Source organism: Aristolochia californica, unplaced genomic scaffold, assembly GCF_029961685.1.
Source record: "Aristolochia californica isolate CCGP_79_NKW_82.1479 unplaced genomic scaffold, dmAriCali1.0.hap1 SCAF_2, whole genome shotgun sequence".
In the NCBI taxonomy this organism is placed as follows: Eukaryota; Viridiplantae; Streptophyta; class Magnoliopsida; order Piperales; family Aristolochiaceae; genus Aristolochia; species Aristolochia californica.
In genome coordinates, this window is record NW_027181881.1 from 7,433,211 (window position 1) to 7,460,517 (window position 27,307).

At 35.7% G+C, this 27,307-nt stretch overlaps 3 protein-coding genes across 5 annotated transcripts; 1 reads left to right on the forward strand and 2 right to left on the reverse strand.

Annotated features, from left to right (window-relative positions):
* Nucleotides 1–4,016: 4,016 nt before the first annotated feature.
* LOC137956092 (two-component response regulator ORR9-like) lies at nt 4,017–5,449 on the forward strand. 3 transcript variants are annotated; one of them, XM_068803419.1, is made up of 5 exons: nt 4,017–4,312; nt 4,416–4,513; nt 4,616–4,696; nt 4,782–4,855; nt 4,945–5,449. In XM_068803419.1, the coding sequence occupies exons 1-5, from the start codon at nt 4,210–4,212 to the stop codon at nt 5,210–5,212; spliced, it is 624 nt and encodes a 207-aa protein (XP_068659520.1). In that variant the 5' UTR covers nt 4,017–4,209; the 3' UTR covers nt 5,213–5,449. The 3 variants fall into 3 exon arrangements, with proteins under 3 accessions (XP_068659520.1, XP_068659521.1, XP_068659519.1); XM_068803420.1 differs by having other exon boundaries at nt 4,619–4,696; XM_068803418.1 differs by having other exon boundaries at nt 4,416–4,696.
* Nucleotides 5,450–5,752: 303 nt separating this feature from the next.
* On the reverse strand, nt 5,753–9,559 carry LOC137956091 (uncharacterized). Its single transcript, XM_068803417.1, has 8 exons — nt 9,428–9,559; nt 9,226–9,270; nt 9,034–9,146; nt 8,734–8,883; nt 7,518–8,287; nt 7,309–7,414; nt 7,009–7,089; nt 5,753–6,046 (listed from the first exon to the last, which is right to left on the reverse strand). The coding sequence occupies exons 4-8, from the start codon at nt 8,842–8,844 to the stop codon at nt 5,975–5,977; spliced, it is 1,140 nt and encodes a 379-aa protein (XP_068659518.1). The 5' UTR covers nt 8,845–8,883; nt 9,034–9,146; nt 9,226–9,270; nt 9,428–9,559; the 3' UTR covers nt 5,753–5,974.
* Nucleotides 9,560–9,664: 105 nt separating this feature from the next.
* Nucleotides 9,665–15,377, reverse strand: LOC137954842 (uncharacterized). Its single transcript, XM_068801745.1, has 5 exons — nt 15,198–15,377; nt 10,849–10,947; nt 10,220–10,426; nt 9,862–10,124; nt 9,665–9,781 (listed from the first exon to the last, which is right to left on the reverse strand). Exons 2-5 carry the CDS (start codon nt 10,877–10,879, stop codon nt 9,665–9,667), a joined length of 618 nt encoding a protein of 205 aa, XP_068657846.1. The 5' UTR covers nt 10,880–10,947; nt 15,198–15,377.
* Between the last annotated feature and the right edge of the window lie 11,930 nt (nt 15,378–27,307).

Sequence of the window (27,307 nt, forward strand, 5' to 3'; positions counted from 1 at the left end):
GGCTCGGCTCGGCTCGGCTTGATGCCACCCCCAGAGATAGCAACCTCATTTTGGGCCAGAACCACTATAAATCAGTTGTGTTCATTGTGGTGAATTTATTGATTATTGTTGGAAGATAGGGCCCAAACCCACATGACCAAGGAAGTCCTACATATCCAAGTGTATTAGAAGATGGGCCCAAACTCATAAGACCAATGAAGACCCATGCATCCAAGAGATATAGAAGACAGACTCAAGGCCCACAAATCAAAGAGAAGGCCCATAGGCCCACACACAATGATAGCAGGATGGTAAATAAAGAGTAATCTCATAGAGATGGCATTGATGTAATTAGATTAAAGTTCCAGGGTTAAAACTCTAAACCCTAAACCCTAAGTTTAGGGGTATTATTGTAATACAATAGTTTCATTAATATATAAATAGAGTTTTAAGGGGAGGGTTAGGATCATCAAGTCCATAGCCTCTTCTTCCTCTGGTTTTCTCCCAATGAGTCTCTCTCATTTTTTCTCCATGCACTAAATCCATGGAGTCCTGAAAATCAGCAAGTATTGCATAACTTGATTGATTTAACTACTTTAGAAGTTCTAATGAGCCATTAAAATTTTATAAAAATATTCAGACCCCCCTATAAGTTTATCCTTGTAGGACTTACTCCTTAGTCATTTAGACCCAATATTCCCATGATTCTTAGAAAGTAAGTCCAATTGCATCAATAGCATCTTTTATCTTCGCATTCACTAAAAGAAATGCTTAACACATGTTGTTCAATGTGATCCTCTATGTTTCCCTTTGTAGCTGACATGGAAGTTTTGGTGCCACGTTTAAGCTCCAAGCCGTGAAAGAAAGTAAAGTGGTAGATGTTGATGAAATAGCGGTGTAAATGGGTCCATCTTCTTGAATTGAACTCCTTCTTGGAGGTGACATTGCTAGCCTTTGGGCTTAGTTAAGACTAATTCCTTCCTAGCTAGGTTAAACGAAGCCCCTATGGGCAAGAGAGAGAGAGGCAAGATCATTCATTCTCAATATATGATAAAAATTTGAATTTTTAGGTGGAAAAGTTTGGGTTACCCTACGGTATCTATAGTAAGTTATCTCTAAGACTAATTAATACAAGGATTAATGACAATTTGGCATAGAATAGACAATTACCTGAGCCCTGAGGTGAACCCAGCGAGCAAACCTCCATGCTATCAAACAAACAAAGTGGAATTTAAGGTCCTCAGCTACCTTCTACCTTACTTATATGAGCTCTATGCACATGTTTGGAAGAGTCCCTTCCCATGACAGTCCAAGAAAGAACACATAACACGTCCATGATTAACTGTGTCAGTTTTTTTTAATATTAGTATTCCTAGGCAAAAATCTAAATACTTTCGAAGTCATCAAGAGTTTAGCTAATCACTCAATGAAGCTCCCCTTCTATTCGCCGATGCAAGTAATGGAAAAGAACAGAATTGGGTGACAAGCAGGGACAAGCAGAAGAGCCAGAAAAGCTCGAATGCTTTAGTTACAGAGTAGAAAAAGAACTCGATTCGGTGACAGGGACAAGAAGATGTGCCTGAAAGCTCGACAAACGCGACAGAGGGTCGGATAGACGTGGCGCAGACATAGTCAGACAGAAGAAAGGAATCCAATAAACGAAACCTGCGAGCTGCTGTGTCGATCTTCAGACAGGAAACGGGCAGGCAAGGATACTACTCATTCATCAGGTACCAAACCAGAAGAGAGAGATGCGTGAAGCATCCCTTTAAATCTGGTTGGTTTACTCACGTTATGAGCTTCTTCATTTCTTAATGTCCTTGAACTCATTCTTTTGAGTCTGGCTTCTGTCATCAGTCATCCAATATCTTAGTTAAATGGTGTATTCACGGAAAAATAAAGATTTTTTATAGAATTGATGTTACTTCTCAACATCTCCCAAGATATAACTCAGAATCATAAATAAACAGTGAATGGTTTTAGTATTATGCCATCCCAGGCACCCCGCCCCCCCTCGCCGCATGATCTTCCTCTCCCCGTAACAAATCCGCCTGGAAGCGTGACATGTGGTCCACCTTTACCCCCCATGCGCAAATCCATTTTACCCCTCTTTCCTTCAGAAAACCACGAAAATGCCATCGTCCGCCACCGGTTGCTGGTAGCCGGTACGCAGCATTTCCTTAACCATTTCCACCATTGAAAATTTCCAGACAGATACGGAAGTTTTGGCCTTTTTCTTACTTTAAGAGTGACCGGGATTCTTTGGAGAAGAAGAGTGGGAAAGGTTTGGATTCTTCAGAGAGCGGTTGCTTTAAAGTCTGGAATGGAACAGAGTGGGTAATTCCGGCGATTATGAGAGAGAATCAAATCGAAAGGAGGGAAGAAGGTGATTCGGGCTCGTCTTTTTGTATGGGTTTTCTATAAAGAGTAAAAGGAGGGGAAATAATTGCAGGAGAGATGGCCCTAATCTTTGATGAAAGGTCGTTTCCAGTTTAATGAAAAGGAGGGCATTTTGACTTGCCTTTTTGCGATTTCTCCACCGGATCCCATGAACAACTTGTGGGTGGCATCCCCATTTTTAGACTCTCATTATTTTAACTTTCTGAAAGATCCGCTAAGCGATTCTCCGTTTTTTTTTATCGCTTTAGAATTACTTCGTCCCTTTCTTGGCTTTTCTCTCTCTCTCTTTTTCTTTTTTTCTGAATTGCAGTCTTGTCTCTCTGCTTTTACGACCAAGACTCCTTCCTCAACCCGCTCACGAGGAGCAAAACTGATGGATGGATACAGAGGCAGAAGAATAGGTGTGGGTGGGTTAGTTTGTTGATCCCATCCTTGCTCTCATTATTACAGAGCACACTTATATGCTTGTTTCTGGTAGCAAAATGCTGTCTATATGTCGGCCACCCAAGGTGGCGGACAGTCTGATGAAAAGAAAACTCAGGGACGGATTCAAGGAAAAGCTAAAGCAAGAGAACAGAGATGTCATTAACATCCCAAGGTCACGACCAAAAGAGACCAGGGAGGGGGCCATCAATAGAAAAGTCTCTGGTCCCCAAATACCAAATAGCGGATTTGGTGTTCGTATTCGATGCATTTGGTGCGCAAGTCAATTCCTTCCTGCTTTGGCAATCATTCAAACGCTTGAAAACCCGGGTCTCGTCGGTGGCCTGCAACCCCTTCTCTCTTTTGGCTATCTGAAACCCAACTTTTCTTAGAACTTTTGGGGTTCAGTGAAGAAGAATGATGAATCCTTTTTAGAGTTTTTCTTTTTCAAAAGTGAAGAGAAGTGAAAAACTCCTCCTCCTCCCGCAGTCGCTACTTGCAGACATGAACACGGAAGCGTGTTGAATATGTATGGGAAACGACGAAAGGACAGGATCTGGGTGTGTCTCACATTCAAGATTTGGTACGAAAGAGACGATGTTGAAACTTCAACGATTTGGAAAAACCAAAAGTAGCAAAACGAGTTCTCTCGCGTGGTCTTAGACAGACAGCTCTTGGGTCTCTTCAGTGGCCATGAATGAAGGTTGAAACGTTTTCTGGAATTGTTTAGACTAGCCGTTGATTGTTTCCTTGACCCACTTCTATCATCTATAAATACCTCCATCCTTAAACTGTCAAACAAAATTTAATTGATCATTAAAAGATTAACAGCTCCTACTTTTTCTACTAGAATTTAGCTTCTATTACACAATATTTAAATCTACCAAAGCCTAAATGGTTGCTGAATTGCATGTATGGGGATGGGGATGGGGATGAATGGTCATGGGAAGCAAAATCTTTGGGAGAATCAAATAAATTTGGCTCCCCAAAGGGTACCCCTCCCACACCTGCTCAAGATTTCATGATTTCATACCGGAGAAAAAGGGCAAATGCTTACGTCAGATAATCTCTACCAGGGATTTTGTGTGGGCCCACTACAGTCCCAAACAAATGTAATTGACTCGACCCCACCACTCACCTCCTCTTTAAAAACTATCTTAATTATAAAATCGTCCTTTTCTCTATCCTTCCCATTCTTAACACCCAAATATATATATGCAGGAAAGAACGTCCCTTGCTTCTTCTCCAATTCAAAAATCATCCAACAAAATTCGGCAGATTCGGAAGATATCTGGTCGGATCTTGCTTTCTATGTCGTGGTGAGAGTGTATTTCAACTCACATTTCTTCTACCCTTTGCCGAAAGAAACGATCCTCCTCTGGGAACCTCCTTTTTATCTCTTCTTGTATGGCGATAGCTGGGGAGTCCCGATTTCATGTTTTAGCTGTCGATGACAGCCTCATTGATAGAAAGCTTATCGAAAGGCTACTCAAGACCTCTTCCTATCAAGGTATGCGCCAATTTCTCGCTTGCTCCGTCTCTCTGAGTTTGTTTTGAAGGTGTTCGGGATGGGAGTGCTGAATTTCCCTCTGACTTTCGTCTCGCATTTTCAGTTACAGCTGTAGATTCCGGAAGCAAGGCCTTGGAATTTTTAGGTTTGGCGGACGAAGAGAGGAACAACGACCAACCGTCTGTGTCACCAGATCACCAAGTAATTACTCAATTTCCTTGCTATTTCCTTTTCTGGCTGCGAATTTTGGTAAGGTTGCTTGTTTCTTTTCCGGATTTTGACGGAAACTTCAATTCTTGGAAGCAGGAAGTCGAAGTGAATCTGATCATTACTGACTACTGTATGCCGGGTATGACTGGTTATGATCTTCTCAAGAAAGTAAAAGTAAGAAGATTCTTTGCTCTCTTGACTCTTCGCCTTTTCCCAAACCAGATTACCTTACCAAAGTGTCTTCCTTCTTTTCCTTTAGCATCAGTCCTCATCTTTGAAAGACATCCCCGTCGTGATCATGTCTTCTGAGGATGTGCCTTCCCGGATTAACAGGTGAGAAATAGCGAATTTGCAGGCGAAAAATGAAATTCTTGTTTGTTACTAGTGGTTTTACTGAAACCATTTGAATGGGAATTGAACAGATGCTTGGAGGAAGGCGCAGAAGAGTTCTTTCTAAAACCAGTACAATTATCGGACATGAAAAGGCTAATTCCCCATTTGTTGAAGTCGAAACCTAAAGAACAACAACAATCAGAGCCCCAACAACAACTACTACAATCTCAATCGTCCCCGCAGCATCAGCAGCAGCAGCAACAACAACAACAAACAAACAATAAGAGAAAAGCCATGGATGAAGGCCTATCTCAAGAGAACAGAAGACCGAGATTTAGTGGCTTGACAGTAGTTTGATGATATAAATCTTATATTCTTTTCTCACACCAATTTTTTCCTTTTTACTTTTTTCCATCATGTCTCATAAGACTGGCTCAAAATGTAGATTCAGAGAAAAGCGTGAGGATGAGGAAGATGTTCTTATTGAAATCTGTATACAAAAAATATACACTTCGAATCAAAATTTCGTTCTGTCCATTTCATATTGTAATTGTGAGATTGTGTAATCTAATTAACTCTTTACTTTGAGTTTCACATTTTTGTTCTAATTTTCTCTTTATATTTTTGTCCAAACTTATTGTTAATGGAGAGATTATCTTCTGGGGAAGCTGCAGTAGTGACAGAAAAAAGAAATGAAGATGGGGGTTCTTATGCCGTCTCAGAACGATGTGCTTCATCGCCTTGTCTCAAGGAATGAATCTCGGAGATCTCTCTTTATTAGTTCTCAGCTGGTGTCAACACTTATCCACCAATTTTTTTATGGCTTCTTTGACTTGTTGTTGTTGGTGACAATTATAAAAGTTTGCCAACTGAACTTGTATTTTTAAGCAAAACATCTGAAGAAAAAAGGAATGTGATTCAATGAGAACTTGAAAAGAACAGAGCATTGCCTTCAAACTCTTGCAAGAGATCTGCTCTAGTGAACGCTAGGGCTTTACCACCAATAAATTATGAGGAACGCATTCAAAAAGAATGGATCAAAGAACTGTAACAAGGATGAACATCCTCCATGACCATAGAGAGGGTTTTGCCTTGCAGTGGTGATTCCTCCATCAAAAGTCAGTCAGTAGTTGTGGGGTGAGATGTGTGCTTTGTGCAGTCAAATGGTCCTGCATTTGTATTTCGTTTGATCTGTCCAAAATAAACATGACAAGAGGGAAAGTAAATTGCTAGAACTGACAATATTTTAGTATGTTTCTCCCAGTTTCACCTCAAGCCACAAATTTTTTTTTTATAAAACAAGGATTTTCTGTAGCAGGAAACTAATAATTTAATGATTTGAAGTAACAGAAAAGCAGAAAGAAGTAATTGTGAACATACTAAAAGCAGCGATACATAATCGAAATTCCATGTTACCCTTTCTGTTGAAGTTCAGAAGACACCAAATCAGAAAATTGAGCATTGTTATGAGTATGCTATAGTTGAAAGGAAATGTAAGAAAAAGAAATTGAAATTACAAATCTCTCAAAGAGCATAAAAAGAAGAACATTTTTTTGGCTTAAAAGAGTCAGCAACAAACTCTTCACAAAGTTTCCCTACCCTCATTTCACTGGCTCATTGATTTCAATCCAGGAAAAATTAGATAAAGTAGACGAGACCAAGTGAGAATAACATAGACCTGAGTGTGTGGCACATCACAGATAATAAAATAGCTCACTTCACTGTTGCAAAATAGGAGAAGTTTAAGAAATTATGTTGAAGGGTATTTTGGTAATTCTACCTGTGTAACATTACTCTTGGTGGTCAGGGAGTATGTTAGGAAGTTTGATACCACTTCAGATCTGTTTTTCATTTTGTAATTCTTTTCCATCTCACATTTAGTATGTATTAAGAGAATGTGTACTAAAGGAGCATTTAGGTCCTTTTTATCTTTTTCTTACTTAAAAGTGATATAAAGAGCCTGTTAGCACTCGAGTTCTCCCCATAACAAGCATGCTCCTCCTATGCTGCTTTAACTCCTTTCTTCTTCTCTTTCCCTCTTTTTATTTCTTCACCTCTTTATTACTACAGATTTTCTGTTTCTTCACAAAAAGAACTCCACCAGACCACTAATCATGCTTTCACTCAGATAAGATCAAAGATATCAAGCATACCGGAGACCATGGGCCAGGCTCTGGAAGAGTTTTCTCAGGTGGAGAATTTTGCACAGCACCAGTCTTCATTTTCAGAAGATCCTGCATAGATATTTTGCAATAAGGCAAAATATTATTGAAAATAAGCAATTTAGTGATTGAAATCCACTTCATATGCCACCTAGACACTCTTTGCATGATTGTTTCACAAAAGGTGTACAAGCATATTACAATAACTAGCAACTGAAAATTGGTACAGTAAAAGCAACTAAAGCTGCTGAAATTCTATTTCAGGTGCTTCTCATCAGCAAGCAAACATACCTCTCCAGCAGCTTCAATAGCAGCCAGCCATTCATCAGAGAATGGTGCAGCATTCAGTTTCATACAAGCAAACCCTTGCTTTGAAGCACCCATAAGCTTTTCTTCACTGCCAACAAATGGAATTAGATTGGAAGACCTACTATACAACCAATGCTTTGTGAAGAATGGCTTAAATGGCAATTAACTTTGCTTCAGATTTGAAGACTTACACAGGTGGCATGGATGCATCTTTCTCTCTGGAAGGAGATGCAATTTCCTTTAACCAGTCATGTCCTACACCATCTTCTGTTGTGCTGCATTCGGGAACAAATATTTCCGTTTCCGTTGACAAAGCATTGCTTGTCAGTTCATTGTCTATATTCTGGGAGGTGCTTGGGCATGGCAGTGAATCAGGATTAGGTGTTAAATCCATCTTTTTACTCTGATAGCAAATTTTACCGGCTCTTTGGTTGAAAAAACTCCTAGAATCAGATAGACCTTTCAGATCTTGAACCATCAATAGCTTTTGTGGTTCAGAATCTAGCTCAGAAGTCTCCGCCAACAAGGTGTTGTCCATACCATTCTTGCACGAGAAGACACTTCCACATGGAAGTGAATATGCATGTAATATTGAATCTTCCTTTTCTGATGAAGTACAAACTTGAAATTTTGCTTGATTGCATAAAGTTGAGGAATCAGATTGACATTTCTTTTCAACCTTTGTCAATCTCCTTGCTTCCATATTGAAATGTGGAGTTGAAACTGAAGCAGTTCTTATCTCAGAAGGAACGGAGCATTTTGATGAACAAACACAGTTGTTGGACATAGAGCTTGAAGCCTCACTACTTGTGGTTATGACTATCTGGGTTTGGATTTTGGGTGATGCAGACATGCGAGAAAGATTCAAATGTTTCCTTGAAGCAGGCTGATGGGATTCAGGAAGATTGAATTGGTCATTATTCTTCAGTAAACTGATACTTTGTGGAATAGCAGATTTTGCCTGCAACATCCCACCTGTCAGAATAGCACTAACTAAGAAGCTAAACTGGTTCAAATAAATAACGCAGCCAAGTTAAATGTTTCCTGATATTTGATTTGGTTTATGGGCACTATATAGCAACCAGTCCAGAGCTCTTATCGAACTCCCAAGGTGTCAATGTAAAACATAGAGCATTTCAAAATCATTTGGTCACCATTAGAAGTATCCAAAATAATCCATCCATGGTCTAAAGCATGATAAATCAGCAAACGATATGGCCATCAGATATGTGGGATATTATCTTTTATAAAGTCAATGTGAATCAACACCGGTGGGTCCTATTCAAGGGATTTTGAACCACTGTGATGGCTGCATTACCCATTCTTGGTGCAACATGTAAAAGAAACAACTCAAGATTCCATGAAGCTAGGAGTTCTTGAATTGCCAAGTGAATCCGGGTTATATACCTGAGAGAAGAATCCTAAAGAGGGGGATGGCATGCGCAATTGTGATGGTTTTGTGTGTGCAACAGCCTGAAGCTTTGGCTCAAGATTGATCTTTGAACCAGTATTAGACATGCCTATGTGCGTATACTCCTTGTGGTGTGGCTGACTGATCTGTCCATCAGTTTGAGGTAACAATCATCAAGAAGAAAGAAGAAACAAAACAAACAGAGTAATAAATCAAGTCAGAATAGTAAAACAATTAAGTCCATTCAACATTTAGCTTTCTATGCAGATTACATGATCACGTGAAGCATATCTCACCAGATTATCTTTAGAACTGTTAGAGAAAGATCTAATCGAAGATGTCAAGCAACCAAGCTTGTCTGTTGTATTTTCATTAGTAGTCTTCAAGGCAATCTTCGCCTCGATTTGAACTACAAAAGGAAATCAGCTTTATTAAGAACAACACGATTCCAGATTCTTATCATATGACCATCAAGTCAAGAGAAACACCTGTTGGGGTGCTCCGACAAGATTTGGGGATGACGCTGCCAGGACCTGCAGAAATAAATGTAGTCAACTTGTCTGTGCTATTTTTATTAATGGTCTTCAAGGCAATCTTTGCCTCAATTTGAACTACAAAAGAAAATCAGCTTTATTAAGAACAACATGATTCCAGATTCTTATCATATGATTATCAACTCAAGAGAAACACCTGTTGGGGTGCTCGGATAAGATTTGGGGATGGCACTGCCAGGATCTGCAGAAATAAATGTATTCGCCTTTGCTGCGTCAAACTTTGGCAATTTGCAAGTTGCATTTGGTGTGTTTATCTTTGTAAGCTTCTTGTGTGTACATTAGAGTTAAGATTCATTTCAAAAGAACCCATCTAAAACAAAACTGTAAGTAAATTTGAACTTATTTTTTTGCCATAAAACAACAAAAAAAACTCTTATCTTATAGATAGATAAATGAAAGGATATGAAGATAAAGCCGGTGGTCTAGGACATCCTCCATGTTGAGACACCAATTTGTTTATATTCTTGGTAGAATGAACTGCCAAGGTGCCCTGGATAGGGGAATAGAAGAAAGTTATGATACACATTGCCAGTACCTAAGATACTTTATCAGGTATCAAACAGAACTAACCTTGTGACAAGAGTGGCCATGCTGAGGTGAACATTCCAATACACCATGTCTGCTGTTGAGCTTATTATCTTTAGTGATTGAGTCTGTGCTCAGTTCTTTGAACAAATTTTCATCAAGCTCCTTCAAATTGCACCCATCATTATTTATGCTATAGGACTCTGTCAACAGTAATGTTTTCTCTCCTTTTACTCTAGCCAAGAAATTCTCATCACATTCACTCAGAGGGCCGGTCAAAATGGATAGTTCATCTGGATCGAGAACACCTAAAAAGGATAAAATAACACCAGTAAAATGAGCCCAATAAATCTTGTTTAACAATAAGACATGAAAAACAGTGATCTTTCCCTATTTACGTTACCTTCCTCGGTGAAGAAAGCCGAATTCCAGGCTAAGCTTTTCCTCAGGTTACATCCACCAGCCTTTCTTTTCCTTTTTGGTGGTTTTGGCTCCTCACTGGTAATTGGCTCCCATAAGCTACTATCTGTCATGGGCACAAAGTTCCTGTTCTTTTCTAGCTCTTTAGGCAAGGGATGGCAAAGCTGCTCTTTTATATCCTTGGATGGCTCTGCAGAAGTGATGACATATATCTGATCAAATCTAGACCTCCACGAAAAGCCCTTGTTAAGAAGAGCACAGAATATTTCTTCCACTTTCTAGAAATATTTATTGAGGGCATGATCCATTTTGATCCTCAGAACAGTGAGCACTTTCTTTTATGAAAGCAATAACCGATCATTCTTGAATATTATTTTCTTCATTTTTATGTATGATAAAATAATTGTCTGGCTCCTAGTTCACTTAGAAGTGCCAATGGACCATCCTTGAAATTCTAAAATTGCTTTTTACCAGGAAGGATTCATTACATTGTTAAGCATGCATACAAATTAATAAAAAAAATGACTTTTCAAGGATGAATGAGCCAGGGAAGACTCGCTAAGAGCCTAGCTCTATCAGAGACAACCAAAGACATATCACCAACCAACAAACCTTCACACTCAGCAAGTGATCGCTTCGGCATATTTGGAAGAGAATTTGTGGAATATGTTATTCCAGAAAGATAATCTTAACTGAAATGAGTCTCCACACCTGAGGTCCAGTTATCAGGTTCTCAGTTTTCCATCATTGTACTGTTTGAATACACTGAAAAGGCAATAATTTCCATAAAATAATAGAAGTAATTACAAAGCATACGAGGAAATAAAAATCAGTGCCTATTCATGAATAACAAAGATTTGTAAAGAAAAAATCATGAGTAACCTAGAAACAAAAACTAAAACAATTTTTTATACTTCATTCCTCAATCAAAAATCATATTGTTGGTGAAAAAGATTAAAATAATATAATTGGAATTTCCAAAAGTTTAATTTTTGAATTGCTTTTCTTTCAAAAACCATGGCATCCCTTGGAGAGACAAGGAGACTCAAGCACCACCTATATAAAGGTGATTATCCTCTATACTTAACACTCAACTAAGTCTCTCAAATCAAGTCATTTTCAAGAAAGAATTTTCGTCACATTCTTTCTAGTTCCAGCTATCTTGAATGTAGTGCTTCATTGAGGTTCATGGGTTGTTTATCAGAATTGTTGTATGCCGAATACCATAAGGCTCCAGTGTATTGGAGAAGGAAACTCGTCATCAATCTATCATCAACTCCAACATAAAGTGGAGGCAATTATTCCTTATGGAAAATCATTCTTGTGCCACAGAGTCGCTATACATTCGAACATGTTTTTGTTTAAACTCATTATATATATGTTGAAAACTTGTCAGACTAGGGTGATCCGACCCAAACTCAGGAACCAAATCAAACACCTAAAAACCCAGTTAGGTCAGAACTTGAAAATCCAGTTGCTGGACTCAATAAGAAGGGCAAGTTTGAGCCCCCGACCCAACCCTATCCTCCTGACTAGAAAGTCAACACAGCCAAGCGGCAGGTCAACTTGGCAAGTTGGAACACCATGGTTTGAACTCATATTAAGCTGCAGGTTCAAGACATACTAGGTTATAATATATAATACAATGTGACAGTTCATAACAATACTTGGTCATTGTGGATATTATATTGCAGACTAAAACAATACCAGGTTACAGTCTCTACCTACATTACTTTACAAACTTTGACAATAAGTGGTTGTGCAGAAGAGGACTGCCTGGTTAACAACAGAAGTTACTACGTTATCAGAAAAAGGAATATACTAGGTTGCTACCAAGTAAAGAGCTTCACAAAGTTGATTGGTTGCAGATGTTACTAGGTATCCCCATACCATAGCTAATAATATTAAGGGAATAATTCATCTCTCTAGAATGGCTTCCTCATTATCAAATAAGGCATCAACCAAAACCATGAACCAAGATCTTGTGAAACTTGAAAGGTTTAATAGTATCAAATACATGAGATGGGCTGACAAAATGAAATTCCTTGTCACCACCTTGAAGATCTCATACATTCTAGATCCCATCCATGAACCACTTCCAAAACCAACAACAAATGACACTGAACATATAAAAGAAGAGTGAAGGAAGAGGGAGGAAGATGCATTATTGTGTAGAGGCCACACTATACAATGTATTTAGAGTGGCTCATTGATCACTACACTCCAATAAAGTTAGTCAAACAAATTTGGGATGTTGTAATTCAAATACAAAGTGGAGAAATAAGGTTCAAACAAACACCTTATCTTTTAAGTACTTCGTATTCAAGATGGTAGGTGATACATCCATACTTGACCAATGTGTTTTAAATACTAAGCTACTAGAAGTTTTCCAAGTAGGAGAAATGATTGCAAGTTACCCTCCTCATGGAAAGCTTGTCAATAAGACCCAAAAATTCACCCTAGAGCAACTACAGAGAAACTTAAGGTTAGAAGAGGAATCCAACATTAGAGATAAGAGAGATGAATTTGTTTTAAGGCCTATGTGAAAAAAAATGTGTTACGTTTTAGAGAGTTTACTAAAATTAAAGGTAGCTTAGTCACTTAAATTACAAAGTGACTAATCAAGTTAGGGCATTTTGTAACTATAATTAAGGAAAGTTTCCCTGTATTGTTTAGTCATTAGGGATTGAACAAAACCCTAATTACTATTGACGCCAAAATTGAAAAGAAGAAGCTTGGTTCTGCTCTCTCATCTCACTTTCTACTTACCTTTGATCACTTTTTCAAATGCTATATGCAACAAGTGGCTTTGGCAATACTTTATAGTACTTACACTAAGAGAAAATGTTAAATTCGGAAAACGCTTTCTCTTATGCACAACAATAATAGTAAGAAATGTTAAAAAATTTAAGCGAAGACTTTTTTGTTAATAATGGTTGTGTTTATCTATTGAAGATATATTTTTTCTGGCGTTTCTCTTTCAAAAGCTATGAGATCCCTTGAAAAGATATAAGGAGACTCAAGAGTCTCATCAATACCTATATAAAAGTGGTTATACTCTGCACTTAATACTCAACACAGTATCTCAACATCAGTCATTTCAAGCAAGACTTTCTGTCAAATCCTCCAAATATCCAGCCATCTTGAATGTCTTGTTTCATCGAGGTTGTGGGATGTTCATTGTAATTGCTACACAGCGAATACGATGAGGCTCTGTTGTATCTTAGGAGGACACTATAAATCAACCTGTTAGCAAACTTTATCACAAAGTCAGCTGGTCATTCTTTAAGGAAATGCATTCTCATGACTTGGACTCACCTAATACTCTTTGCTTTTGTTTTGAACTGATATTAAATTGTAAGTTACAGTAATTTGCAGTACTATGTTGTGATCCACAGTGTCAGGTTATATGCGCATCATATTACAGACAACAGCAATACCAAATTATACTCTTCCTTTGGAGACAGTTGATTGCCCACACTACTTTATAGACTTTGGAGACACCGGTGGTAGGTTAAGAATAAAGGTTATATTAGTTTATCAAAAGGGACTATACCAGGTTGCTGCCAAGTGAAGATCTGCACATAGTAGATTGGTGGTTGACGTAAGTAGCTTTCTCCATATTGGATTTGTGGTGTAGGAAGGACTAATAACTTCAGAAATCAATCAACTTTTGCAAATCGCTTGATTTGCAGCAACCTCGTATTGTCTCCTTGAGTAACATAGTAGTGATTTTGTTGTTAACATGGTACCTCAGTTTGTAGCCAAAATGCGAAAAATTGATGTAGTTTGGAAAATGATGCCAGTAGCATCCATTTATTGTTCTAAAACTGTAATATAGTATTACAAATATATATAACCTAGTACCTTCTAAACCTGAAACATATTATCACTTTGAAACAGAAATGGAGTTGGAGTAATAAGGGACTACGAGGCACGAAATCGGTTTCCATTAAGGAATAATTTCCCTCGCTTCAGTGTTGAAGTTTGCTGATAGGTTTATGGCAAAATTTCCTTCAAGGATACAACCTAGTCTATGGTGTTCGATGTACAACTATTATGGTGTTCGATGTGAAGTAATGCCTTCAACAAGCCCAGAAAATTTGGAGATATTTTTACAGAAATTCGTGCTTGAAGTATTGATTTTTTAGAGCCATGGATGAGCTGAGAATGCATAAAATAACAACCCTTTTATAGGTGGGGAGGAGACTCCTTTTGTCTCTTCAAGGGATCCCATGGCATTTGAAGAGACACAACAGAGACAAACTGAAAAAAAAACATTTTAACTGAAACACAGCCTTTTTATTTAAAATCACTTCTCTAAAACTCAGAAATTTACATTTTAGAAACGTCTATCACTTATTTTAATCACTTAAAACGACACCCCACAACACAACTAACATCATATACATCTAACTTTTAATAATCCAGAGAGAAATAGTAAACAAGTACTTGTTCAAGAAACAGAAACTGTTAATACTGTTCATTTTAAATATATCAAGTATCATTTCTGCTGTCGGTCCTCGGATAACCGAGGTTGTAATTTTACACATGCGCATGTAAAATTAAAGGACTTCAGATAAGTATCTGCCACTGAATAGGGTTTCAGCCGAACACATTAACTACAGGGAGGAGCCACCAAACTTACAGATTTGTCAAAATTTCTTAAAGATAAAGGATACTAGATGATTTCCTACTGAAACTGTTTCAAAACTGCATCCCTTCTACCCAGAAACAAGATGATGCAAAAGACTCCAAAGTTTCCCTTATTGTTTGTTATCAACGATGCAATGCCCAAAAGGTGATCGACCTCCGCGATCACTCAAGTGAACTGGGTTGGCATTGGCTCCAAATATTAGTAAAACCATGTGGAAGTTATGAATGGAAATCCCTGAGTCTAAATTTTCTTCACCTATAAGACACGATGTAGAAGACAACACAAGTTAGCAGTAAGCACTAACCTTTCTGTATGCTATGTACACCTGACCCGTTCTTCTTTGTATGCGTCTAATTTCTTGTGGACGCGAGGAAGAAAAAGCAGATCAAGTGAGGTTCGAAGGGGCCCGACTTCTCAGATCGGATTTGCGGGCACGAATAGGACGGCAAGTGGGTTTTCTGGTTATTTTGAAATTTGAATGCGTTTTAGCTCGGACAGGAGGGGAAGCAGAGAGAAGAGCAACTCGTTTTTGAGAACGGAAATACAGCTGGAACGTCTTTCACTTTGAGAAGCGCGTAAGAAGCTGCGCCAGATATGTTCAGATGTCATACTTCATGGTCCTGAATGGAAGGAGAACTCGTTTTAAGGGTTGCAACTTCCATCAACTCAAGTCCCAATGAATGAGGTGCTTGTGATAGGTCCATTAGTCAATGAAAGTAATTAGCTATTTTTTTATTATAAGTGATTATTTTAAAAATAAATTATTTTTTATTTTAATTAACTATTACTATTTATTTATTAGACAATAATTTTATTCAATTACTATCGGTAAACTATGCAATTATTCATTATTAATATGTAATGGACCAAGAGTTACTAAATTAATTAACAGATAAGTACATACCTATTTTCACTACCTTAGCTAAAGTTGCTAAATATCATTTATTTGATACTTAGGATAATAACACTAATGTGCCTAATTAAGTTCAAACTTGTAAGACGGAATGTTAATTTAGACCGAATAGCTGATAAATTGGGTTTGGCTCCTTTACCGACTTCAGATAGATTTCTTGAAGATAAGGGAAGGAAAGCCATCATTATGAAGCGCAAAAAAAAAAAAAAAAAACAATGGCTTTTTGCTATGTTCTTTAAAAATGATGGATTGATAGAACACTCCTTAGAAAGGTCCAATCTTTTTTAATTCAAGTGCAAGAGAAAATTGAGAGAGAAGAAAAATAAAATAAGTAGGCCGGAAAATAGTTAAACAATTGAGAGGAGTGTAGAGGATATAAGAGTAAGGGAAAAGGGACAAGAGATAACAAGAGAGCTTGAGAGAGATAGGAACAGGGTTAGACCACAAATTAGGGAAGAGAATGAGCAAGAGAGCAAGAGAGCAAGAAGAAATAACGTTTAGGCATGCCTTCTCCTAGCCAAACTTCTTTTTGTTTATAATTTTTATGTGCATCAATTAGGAAACTCATACTCTTATTAGGAGAGTAAACTAAACTCCTAATATGAAACACCAACTAAGAATCACACTACAAACAAGATGTTCTATTCTAAGACTCCTTCAAATTGACCAATTTTTAACTTTCCTACCAAAAATTCCCAAAATACCCCTAGGAGATTGGCACCCCCTTTCTTCCTAGCTTGGCACCCAACCCATCTCAAAATCCTTTTACCCCTTTAGAAAATAGCATTTTATTCCCCTGACTCCTAAATTAACTATTTTACCCCATTTTAGTTTTCATACAAATCTCTTTGATAGTGATATAGATGGACAAACAATTCTAAACAAGAATTTATAATGTTCATATTGCTATAAGTCAATCACTTGAACTATAGCCACATATCATTTGGGAATGGATCAAGGCCAATCACTTTTCAACTTTGATGCACATGGCCCTATAGAGAATAATTCGTGTTGTTTCCAAATTTTATCAACCATATTTAAATTAAATTAGAAACAAAAGACATTCATTCCTTATCACGTCATTATGAAATTCTCAGAAAAGTAACGATTACTATATTTTAGTTTATGTATAAAATATTTTACTTAAATAAGTTTAAGTCACATAAGACTAATCAATATCTCCAAGATGACTTGTTTAATGAAACATAAGAGTGATGTCTAAATTTTTAACAAGTCACAATCCTCAAGTTCGATAAGTGATCTCAAATTATTTTTCAATGCTTGGTTTTGAGACATACCCTCCATGGAGATCAAAAGACCTTGAGTATCCAAATTTATTTCAAGTCCTTAGTGCATACATAAGAAGTCTAATTTAGGCCACCTTTAGATATCCAAAGTTGCTTCACACCTTTTAGCTCAAATCTCTTTGTTGAGTACTCGAATGCGGTAGAACCATGACATTCACAATAGTGGCACGAATCACTATCCAAGGACACTATTGGGGCCTTTGCCATGTGTTCGCCCGGGTGACTTCTCAAGATGGGGTGAACTGAGAATTTCAAGTTTAAGAACTTAAGGGGTGCAAGAATAAAATGAAGTAAATATGTAAATAAAATATGCAAAAATTCACATACCACAAATTTAACACCAAAATTTTTGTTATTGATGTTCCCCTATTGGTATTCACTGCCCAAGAACCCATCCTTGAGAAATTCCACTAATAATAGTTCTATTAGCTCGGAATTATACAAAAGGGATTTCAACTCTCTTTTAAGCTACATGTATGCTCAAGTACACGATTTATAATATAATTTCCTTAAGAGATTAGATAGTTTCTAACTCTTGGAGGACATTTCTATCTAAATTTATCAAGGTTCGAGATGAACATATCACAAATTGAAAATTACAAAGAAAGGTAAAACTTACACCCTTGTAGATGGTGAGATACCCTTTGCCTTCGAGAGTTCCAAACTTCCAACCTTTGATGCACAATGTAGAGTGTAGGAGTTTGACTAGTATGTATGCAAGGAGATGGAATAAGAAAGAAGTGCAATGATTTTGCAAGGTGTAACTCTTTTGTTTTTTTAAAAAATGCAATTAGGAAGAATTTTCAAACGATTGAGAGTAAATGAAAATAGGTATGCCAATAAAATTCCATTAACTTCTCAATGGAAGGTTTAGTGGTGTATTTATAGTTTCTCCAAGCAAAACTAATAATTTTTTGCCCATTTTCAAAAGTTGAGTTTACATTGATCGATCAGTATAAAGTGGTTGATCAATCAATCGTGTGTAACAACTATTTTTCTGTCAGAATGTGACTTATTGATTGATAGTGATCGATCAATATCTTCCTGTTGGGTATGACATTTCAAGTTGATTAATCAATGTACATGGTATGATCGATCAATCAGAATTCCAAATGACTGATCAATGACTTTGCTATACTTGATCATACTTTATGTCCCAGAGTTAAAGTTCTGTATGATTGATCATACTTTATGGCCCAAACTTAAAGTTCTGTATGATTGATCAATCATTGAAGTTGATTGATCAATCATCATGAATTTACTTTGCTTGGACTATATTGATCGATCAGTCCAAATGGGTTGATGATCATGCTTTATAGCACATATTGGCCATGTTCTGGATAATCAATCAGCCCAAACTTAAAGTTCTGTATGATTGATCAGTCATTGAAGTTGATTGATCAATCATCATGAATTTACTTTGCTTGGATAGTATTGATCGATCAGTCCAAATGGGTTGATGATCATGCTTTATAGCACATATTGGCCATGTTCTGAATAATCAATCAATCGACCTTGATTGATCAGTCCAAGTGGGTTGATGATCATGCTTTATAGCACATATTGGCCATGTTTTGGATAATCAATCAATCGACCTTGGTTGATAAATCATACTTTATAATTTTGGCTTATTCACTTCTAGTTGATCGATCATTCCAATGCCAATTTACTATATGGATTTTTAAAGCATGAGAATTTTTTATCCTAAGTGATTCTAACATATATGAAATATATGTGTACATTTGTAAAAAAAAACATGTTTGAATGCAAAATATGTTCTAAAACTCTAAATTTGCATTGTACGTGAAGTTTTGAAAGAATTGGGTTGCTTTCTTATATAGACTGAGTTTTGACTTAACTCAATAATTCCTAAACTCTAGCCTTCAATTTTTCTTCTTCTTTTGAGGGTGCTTCTTGAAGAGTTCTTTGATATTCCATGGAGCTTGAGGTATTTGAGAAACTGATGTCGATTCAATGCTTTAGACCTTGAATTTGGTATCTCTTGAAGAAAATATATCTGAACTACTAGATTTATAATTTTTAGCTCAATTAAGTTTTGTTATCATTATAATCAAGAAGGGAGTCAACGCTCGGTCAACACCGTGTTGGTCTCAAGATCTCCGTTCAGACAATTTTGATGCTAATAAACACTTAATTTACTAATGATTTGAAATATTAATACTTTGGAGCTAAAAAATTCCTAAAGGATTTTTTTTTTGGCAATCTATCCATTCAATTGAGCAAAGACCCATTGAATGACCATATGAATAGGGAAGCAAGTAGCTCATGACAAAAAACATATTTAACGACCTAGCAACAACATCTAATTGGTTAGAAGAAAGAAAAGCTCTATTGAGGAAAAAAGAAAAGAAAATAAAAAGACTAGGAAAGAAAGTTAGCAATACACCCATTTGATTTAGTCATGATTGATCAGATGTCACATGCAAAAAGCCCAAGTGAGCCAATAAAGATATGATCAAGGCCAATCGTACAATTGCAGCTCTACCAACCAACAAGAAAAAAAGAAGTCTTAGTTTGAAGTCATACACCTAAACAACCATACAACCAAAACATAGGAAGGTTTCAAGAAAAAAGGAGCATTGAAGAAGGCTGATTGATCGATACCAAGTCTACCCAATGACCAGAAAGAGAGAAGTCTCTATTATCACTTGATCAATCCACTGATTTAATGATGTGATGAAAAGAAACAAAATCACTTTATGGAGGTTGACTGATCGAAGCCAAGTCAACTAGACAACATGAAATAGAAAAGTCTCTATTGCAACTCAATTGACTCATCAATGAGACATCTTAAATAAAATAGACTAAAGTATTTTGCAAAGGTTGACCGACCAAAGCCAACTCGACTAGACAACATGTTTGAAATTTGAAATATGGAAATTCTTTTCAAATTCAATTAAGGCCAAGATAGGTCTTCGGTTTCTATAAATGACCTATCTATGTTATTAGCAGCTCATAATGAGATTTTTTTAGTATTTTCTCACGGATTTTAGTAGATATTCATCAAGTTTTCAAAAGGACAAAGGTCTCTTTCACAACTCAAAGGTTCTAAATTAACATTGAGTACTCGTCTATTTGACACACTTTTGCCCCAATGTTTTGCTCTCTCGACTCTTAAAACAAAAGAACCACTCCTAAGCCCTCTAGTACTTTGGAACTGAATTTGGAGGTTGGAATCATGATTTGAAACACCACCCACTAAAGAGCTAAGTCCTTATTGTGCTTTCACTTCAAAATCTTATTTGTTTAGCCTAGTTCTTGATGCATTTCGTGTGCCATTATTTTGGAATGATATTGTTTGTTTTGGTAACTAGATATTAATAAGTTTCATAGGGTGGGTATGCCTGAGGAAGAGAAGAACATGAGAGAAGGAAAAGGGAAGAGAGAGTAATCACAAGAGAGGAACTAGAAAAAAGAGAGTAGAGTTTGATGCTCTTCCTCACACCCCTTTAGTCTTATTTTGTAGTTGTAGAGTGATGCACTTAATATCATTAATGCCCTTAGGTCTACATGTCTCAAAAAAAAAAGACACAAAGATGCATACAACAACTTGTATAATTACAAAATCATGTCACCTCTTATTGGACATTGTATTATTTGACATAAAGTCACCTTACACACATGGGTGAATTTTAACACTCCACCTCTAAGTTGGTGTTTATAATTTCAGCTTGCAAAAAATCTTCCTCATAAATTTTCAGTGGCTAAAAAGGAAATTCTGATACTGTTTGTCTTGAAAGAGAAATTTTGATTGTTTCGATTAATCTTGTTCTTGTTCAAGTCTTGCTTGTAGTCTTCATTTTTTTTCTCTCCCTTACTTGGATATTGCGATCACATAAAATTTGATTACTTCAACTTGTGGAATCCTTCATTTGTTAGCTCATATTTGCACTTCTTCTTTTTCTCCCCCTCAAGCTGGACATTTCTTTGTTCTTTATCAAGCAACCCAACTTGCACAAAATAATAGTGAGAGAAGAAAACTTACCTCTAATCCAATGACAAAAATCCAACTCCAGTTTGAAAATGGCCACTCAAATATAAAGGCAGTCCAACCCATTTTAGGGAAATGAAAAGAGTCTTCACACTTTTTATAGATAAGACAAAATACCCCTTCGATAAAAAAAATAAAAGAGTTAAATTAAGTAATATGTAGAGAAAAGTTTTGATCTTTGTAACTAGTGGGTCAATAGAAATTGTTCAAAGTGTTGTTAAAAAAAAAGTAAAAAAAATATTTTGAGGAATTAAGGGTGTGAATAAAATGATAACAACTCTATACTTTGAATAGAAGGAGATGTAAATGTTGCTCTTCATTCTTCCAAATAAGAAGGAAGCACAATTAGACCAATAGATGGATGAAAGTTGACTAGGTTTGACTCAAAAGGGAGATAAAAGTAATGATTCCTCTATAAACATGTATGATCGAAGAAACTTTGAAGAACTCCACGTTGAAGAGCATATATAGAATACAATAAGAAGTCTCATGGAACCAGAATTAATGTAGTGGAGTCTTATAGGAGTCTCACAGGAGGAGGTTTCACTAAAGAGTTTCTATCTACGTTCAATTGCTCAATTGTTCTAGGACTTATCTTTTAGTGTTTAACATTGGGTGTAACTGGGATAAGGGTAGTTTAGTTGTAATTGGATTTACTTGTTTCATCTAATATAAGCAGAAGCTCATTACACTAAAATTTTAAGAATACGTTAGTGAAGTCTTTGTCTTTTTCTGAAATTTAACATGGTATCAAAGTGGGTTTTGTGAGTTGATTCGCTCAACCTACAAAGATAATGTGATCCTTTTATGATCTATCATCTCTAGTAGTTTAGGTCTGTATTCTATCTTTTTTCATTCTTTCTTGTTCCAATACCTTTTTTTTCTTGGCATTTACACCACTATAATAAAATTTTCATATTGAAATATATTTATGTAAATATCTTCGAGTCTACTTTCAAACTCAAAAATAATTTTGGCAATCAAATTTTTTGACAAAAATAAATCGATATTTGGAACAACATGTAACAACAAAGGTCAGACTTCAAGAGAGGTTCAAATAGCAGTAGAAAGCTTCAACTATCGAACCATTTTATACCATCAAGAACAAAACTTTATATGGAGAATTATATTTCAAAAGAAATATCTATAGGTCTATTTTTTACCTATTCAATCAATTCTCGTTCTGAGTTTTCTAGATGGAGATATTGATCTCGGAAGAGTCAATGGTCATGCTAGCCAAAGAAGAAAGAACACTCAATTCAACCAGATTATAGAGTCTAATATATCACATTATTTTTATAAAAATAATATACTTTATGAAGAAAAATTATAGTTGGATGAAATTTATCAAAGTCTAATTTCATAAGGAGAAAATTTCATGTCAATCTGATCTATATTTAAGGAGATATTTGCATTGGAGTCGGTAAGGGTCAAGCTATAGAATAAAGAAAATCAAGAGGTCACAAAATATTCAAGAGCGAAGATTTTTATGTCAAAGTAGGTATCAATTTAAATCTTTTTGAGTCTAGTTTCTAGAACAATAAATATTTTTTTATCTAAGCTATATTTTTGGAGATATCGATATTAGAAGTACCAAAGGTTAGTTTTGCCAAAAATCTCTCATTTTTTCCTATTTTCTCTCCTATTATCTCTCCATGCATTCACATGAATTGACTTTCCTTTTCTCCTAAAATCCAAAATTTTTGTCCAAATTTCTCTTCTTATCAGAGAGTTTTGGTTAGACTTAATCATTTCATGATGTGCTCATTCAAGGCATGCAAAAGTTTCTTGCTTTGATGTTGTTTTCAAGTTTTGTGTTGTTGTTACTTGGTTGTGTATCTTATGTATTGTCACTTCCAAAAGTTGTGGTCACAAAAAAAAAATTATACTTTAAGTTCTATGATTACAGTCTCCCCTGGTTTTTCAAAAAAAAAAAAAAGGTCTAGATTCGTTTGGAAGTATGAGTGTTGCGTCGTTGCTTCCTTCCGGTAATTTTCCTCTAGTATTTCTTCATTTTATCTTCTTATGTTTTTATCACTTTAGACCAATGCCTAGACCCACAACCTAAAAAGTATAGAAGTGTGCCTAGCATCCAACTTGAGTTAAGTCTTTTAGTCTTCACACAAGAGGTGATTTGTGTTTGACCTACCCTTAAAAAGTGAGTAATCAGGCCATTTTTCTGCCTTTAAAATTGAGTGAAGTGTGTTTCAGATTATGACCACTTTGTTCGGTGTATGGAGCTTTGTCGTATGGATAGGAGTGATTTTCTTCTCCCACATTGTGTTTTGTCCAAGCTGGTTCTTTGTCCTTTATATCCCAAGCTTGATGGGGAGAAGTAGAAGAAAAAGTACAAGATAGATGTATTTTGTTCAACATTTTGTGGTATTTTTTATTTGACCAAAATATTCAAGAAAGGGGTGGAACAAATTATGTGGATTTAACATCTATAAAAAAAATTTAGCCAATGAAGATTGAAGACCAAAAATCCTTTTCATTGCAAGTTGAAGTTATAAACTCCAGTTTGAGGGGGAGTGTTGAAGAGCAGATATGGAAGAGTGTTACATGACTATCACAGTAAGAAGTCTCACAGACCCATAATTAATATGGTAGAGTTTTACAGGAATCTCACAGGAGGAGGTCTCACTGAAGAGCTTCAGTTAAAGGTGTTTTAGTTATGTTAATCTTCTATTTATGTTCAGATGCTCAATTGTTTTAGTTCTTATCTTTTAGTGTGTAACTTTGGGTGTAATTGGGATAAGTGTAGTTTAATTGTAATTGAATTCTACTTGTTTTCTCCATTATAAATAGAGAATCATTGTACTCAAATTAAGAACGAGTTAGTGACGTATTTATATTTTTCCAGAAATTCAACACTCCAATAAGGAAAGGTTTGAGATGGAACATAATAATAAAAAGTTTCTGCAAACAGAATTCTCATGTAAGGCAATTACTTTCCAACACAAGTTGACCAACTTGGAAAGAAAATTTTCAAGAAAAACATTATGAAATTAGGGAGATTCAAGAAAAGTATGTTTAGAATTTAGAATGAGAAAATAAAAATTTTTGATCAAGAAATTTCGAACTATAAAAAAAAAAACTAAATTCAAGCCAATATAATAAGAGGGAAGTGAATGTTGGAGGAAACTTGACTAAAATTTTTCCTTTTGTGAATTCCATAAATTCTAATTAAAATCAAAATTATCAATAATAAATAAGGATTGGAATTAGAATTTTATTTAAAAAGAAGGAGATAAAAAAGAAGGAATAAGTGCTTAAAAATTGAATTTTCACAAGTAACATGCTTCCAGCTTGATATTTGATTCTTCTTATAAATTAGATTCATCAATGGTTTATTGGGTTAGAAAATAAACTCACTGAGATTTCTTTTGACATATTATTCTCTATATAAAGTCTTAGTCTAGTTAGCACAAAAATCCTACAAGTTGAAGCTTTTTACTATTGATCTTTGGTGCTTTAGATTTTGATTTCTCTTTGTAGAAAACTTTGATTGAAAAATTATTTTTAAGATAAAAGCTAGACTCAAAGATATTTTTGAAAATATATAAGTTTAAATATGAAAAGTGTAAAATGATATTGCAAAATCCAATGAGAAATAGGAAGTGAGAAAGAAGAAGGCTAAAGAGAAAAATGAAACACTCCTTTTTTTCCTCCTTCTTTCTCCATTTCTTCTTCATCTTCTTATCCTTTTCCATGTGAGAGTTGTACATGCTTTGATACCATGTTAAGTTTCATAATGTGGACATGCTCTAGGAAAACGAGAACCTGAGAGAAGGACAAGTGAAGAGAAAGACAGATGAGAGAATAATCATGAGAGAGGAACTAGAGAGAGGCTAGAGTTTGATGCTCTTTCCCATGCCCCTTGAGTCTTATTCATACTTGTTAAGTGATGTACACAATATCATTAATACCCTCAGGCTACATCTCTCAAAAGAAAAAAAAAAAAGGCATGAAGAGACATACACCAACTTGTATAATTGCAAAGTCATGCCAACTCTTATTGGACAAGTGTCCTATTAACCTTAATGCCACTCAACACACATGGGTTACTTTTAATAAAAGTGAAAATTGTGTTAAATTCAAGTTATTTTGGCAATTTGAAATGGGATTTCAAAAGTATTAATTATCTAAGGTAGTTTTTCAAAATTCAAGCATCATTAACCTTTTACTTTGAAATCTCTTTAATGATCTCTATCTAGCAAATCTGAACTTAAGAACTTCAACTTTTAAATCAATTTAATCTATTTGGATCACTAACTAATGGCCTTATATTGTAAAACTAGTTCTGATTGTATGCGCTTTAAGTGCTGCCCCTATTTGAAAACCAATACAAACTCCTACTGGTAGCAATAGTGGGGAATTTTCTGAAATGGGTGAAAGTTTGATGGAACAATGCCACGTGGAAGTAGAAGATCCATAGGTCCTGAACTTATTTTATTGGAGAAAAAACAATGATGGTATATGAGGAATAAGCATTGGCTAACTCTAGGTTGGTAGCTACAATAAGATAGGGGATGCATGTGTTATCTAGAATGACTGGGTGTAAAACATCATTGTATTTAATATGATATATTAATTTTTATTTAATTTTTATGCTTATAGTGGATCATCAAATGGTTCATTTTAGTTCCTTACTCTAAAGCGTGCCGTATCCTCTTTGCTCACAACAATCCTATTAGTTCTTTGGGTGAAAAAAATCATTAGACAATTCCATCTTTTGAAAATAACACTTTTGATGTTATTTGACATATGATAATTTCTATATGGTTACATCGACCTTATATTTTGAAATTTGGTCATTTAAGGACCTTTGAGTTTCTTTTTGTATTGTGTTGGTACTTAGGATTGGTGTGCACATGTGATTGTGTTTGAATTGTGAAATTTACCTATTAAAGTGACATTTGTATTGCGTTGAAGTGTAAGCAAGTAACTCTTGCAAACTAGGTCAAGCCTTGGAAAGGCAAGATTGTCCTCATATCAATTTGGTTGAGAGTAGCCCATGTGGATATGGAGATGCTATTGTAAAATCCTTTTTGGATCTAAGTTGCTACTTGGTTAGCTATTGTATTCCTAAGGGAAAGGTTGTGAAGTCTTGCTATTATTGCAATTGAACGACAAATTCTTATTTAGGCGAGGGGATAAAACAAACATTAAATCTAGCAATTATGATTTGAACTCACTAGTGACTTTTTAAAAATGTGGCTAGGAATTTATGACATCAATTTAACACACTTTTGAAGCCATATGATCAACAATTCAAAAACTTAGATTTTAGCCCTTTATAGGCCTCAAAATGTTTTGATAGAAACTTGGAAATTCAATTTGAAGGACATCAAGGGAAGCATAAACATGAACTATTGATAATTGAAAATATAAAGGAGGATTACTTTGGAACCTGATTTGAATAAGAGACCTATTGGATTTTTTTCCAGCACATATGAGTTGATGAGGATAACCCCTTTAATGTGTTAAAAAATTTCAACTTTGCTTTACTTTTGAGTATTATTAAACCCTAGAATCCATGATACCATGTTAGATTCTAGGGTTTAATGTCTAAAAGAGGCAAGGGTAAGAGAAAAGGAGGAGGAAAAGAGAAGAGAAGACTAGGCTTAGAGAGAGAGAACCTGATTTTAGAGATCAGCATTCACACACACTCAAGAAGAGCTCGTAGAGATGAGCCTCTCCCCCTTCATTTTTTTTAATATATGATTCTTAGAAACCCTAGTATAAGTGGAAAGAGGGACTTAAAGTCCTACAAATTTACAAGTAGCGTCACTCATCTCCTTAATTATAATATATGTCAATAATGCTTCTTAACATAAAGTATGCTATAGTATCATATAATGTCTGTTTTTTTGCTTGCCCACGCATACCAAAAGATTACCAACATTGGAATGTAAGTAATATAATTAGTTGAGGACAAAGAAGCTTACTGGTGGGACTTGTCTTTTAGATGGCTTTACACTGACCAACAAGATGATAAAGATAGTGTTGGTCAAGAACAATATTCCATTTGAGCCTATATCTGTGTCCATTCAAGGAGTAGCTACTCGAACATAATCAAAACAACCAAGATATAGTTTATTGTTGATGAACATGATCAAGGGTAAGAAAAATATGAAATAGAAGAAAATAGAGACAAGGGAGAGGAAGAGGACAAATGG

Coding starts and splice junctions, on each gene's coding strand:
- LOC137956092 (XM_068803418.1), top strand. CDS start 4,210: ATGGCGATAGCTGGGGAGTCCCGATTTCATGTTTTAGCTGTCGATGAC. Junction 4,313..4,415: donor CAAGACCTCTTCCTATCAAG/GTATGCGCCAAT, acceptor TCGCATTTTCAG/TTACAGCTGTAGATTCCGGA. Junction 4,697..4,781: donor ATCTTCTCAAGAAAGTAAAA/GTAAGAAGATTC, acceptor CTTTTCCTTTAG/CATCAGTCCTCATCTTTGAA.
- LOC137956091 (XM_068803417.1), bottom strand. CDS start 8,844: ATGTCTAATACTGGTTCAAAGATCAATCTTGAGCCAAAGCTTCAGGCT. Junction 7,415..7,517: donor GATGCATCCATGCCACCTGT/GTAAGTCTTCAA, acceptor ATTTGTTGGCAG/TGAAGAAAAGCTTATGGGTG. Junction 6,047..7,008: donor AGCCTGGCCCATGGTCTCCG/GTATGCTTGATA, acceptor TATTTTGGACAG/ATCAAACGAAATACAAATGC.
- LOC137954842 (XM_068801745.1), bottom strand. CDS start 10,879: ATGCCGAAGCGATCACTTGCTGAGTGTGAAG. Junction 10,125..10,219: donor GGCTTTCTTCACCGAGGAAG/GTAACGTAAATA, acceptor TATCCTTTTTAG/GTGTTCTCGATCCAGATGAA. Junction 9,782..9,861: donor ATGGCCACTCTTGTCACAAG/GTTAGTTCTGTT, acceptor TCCCCTATCCAG/GGCACCTTGGCAGTTCATTC.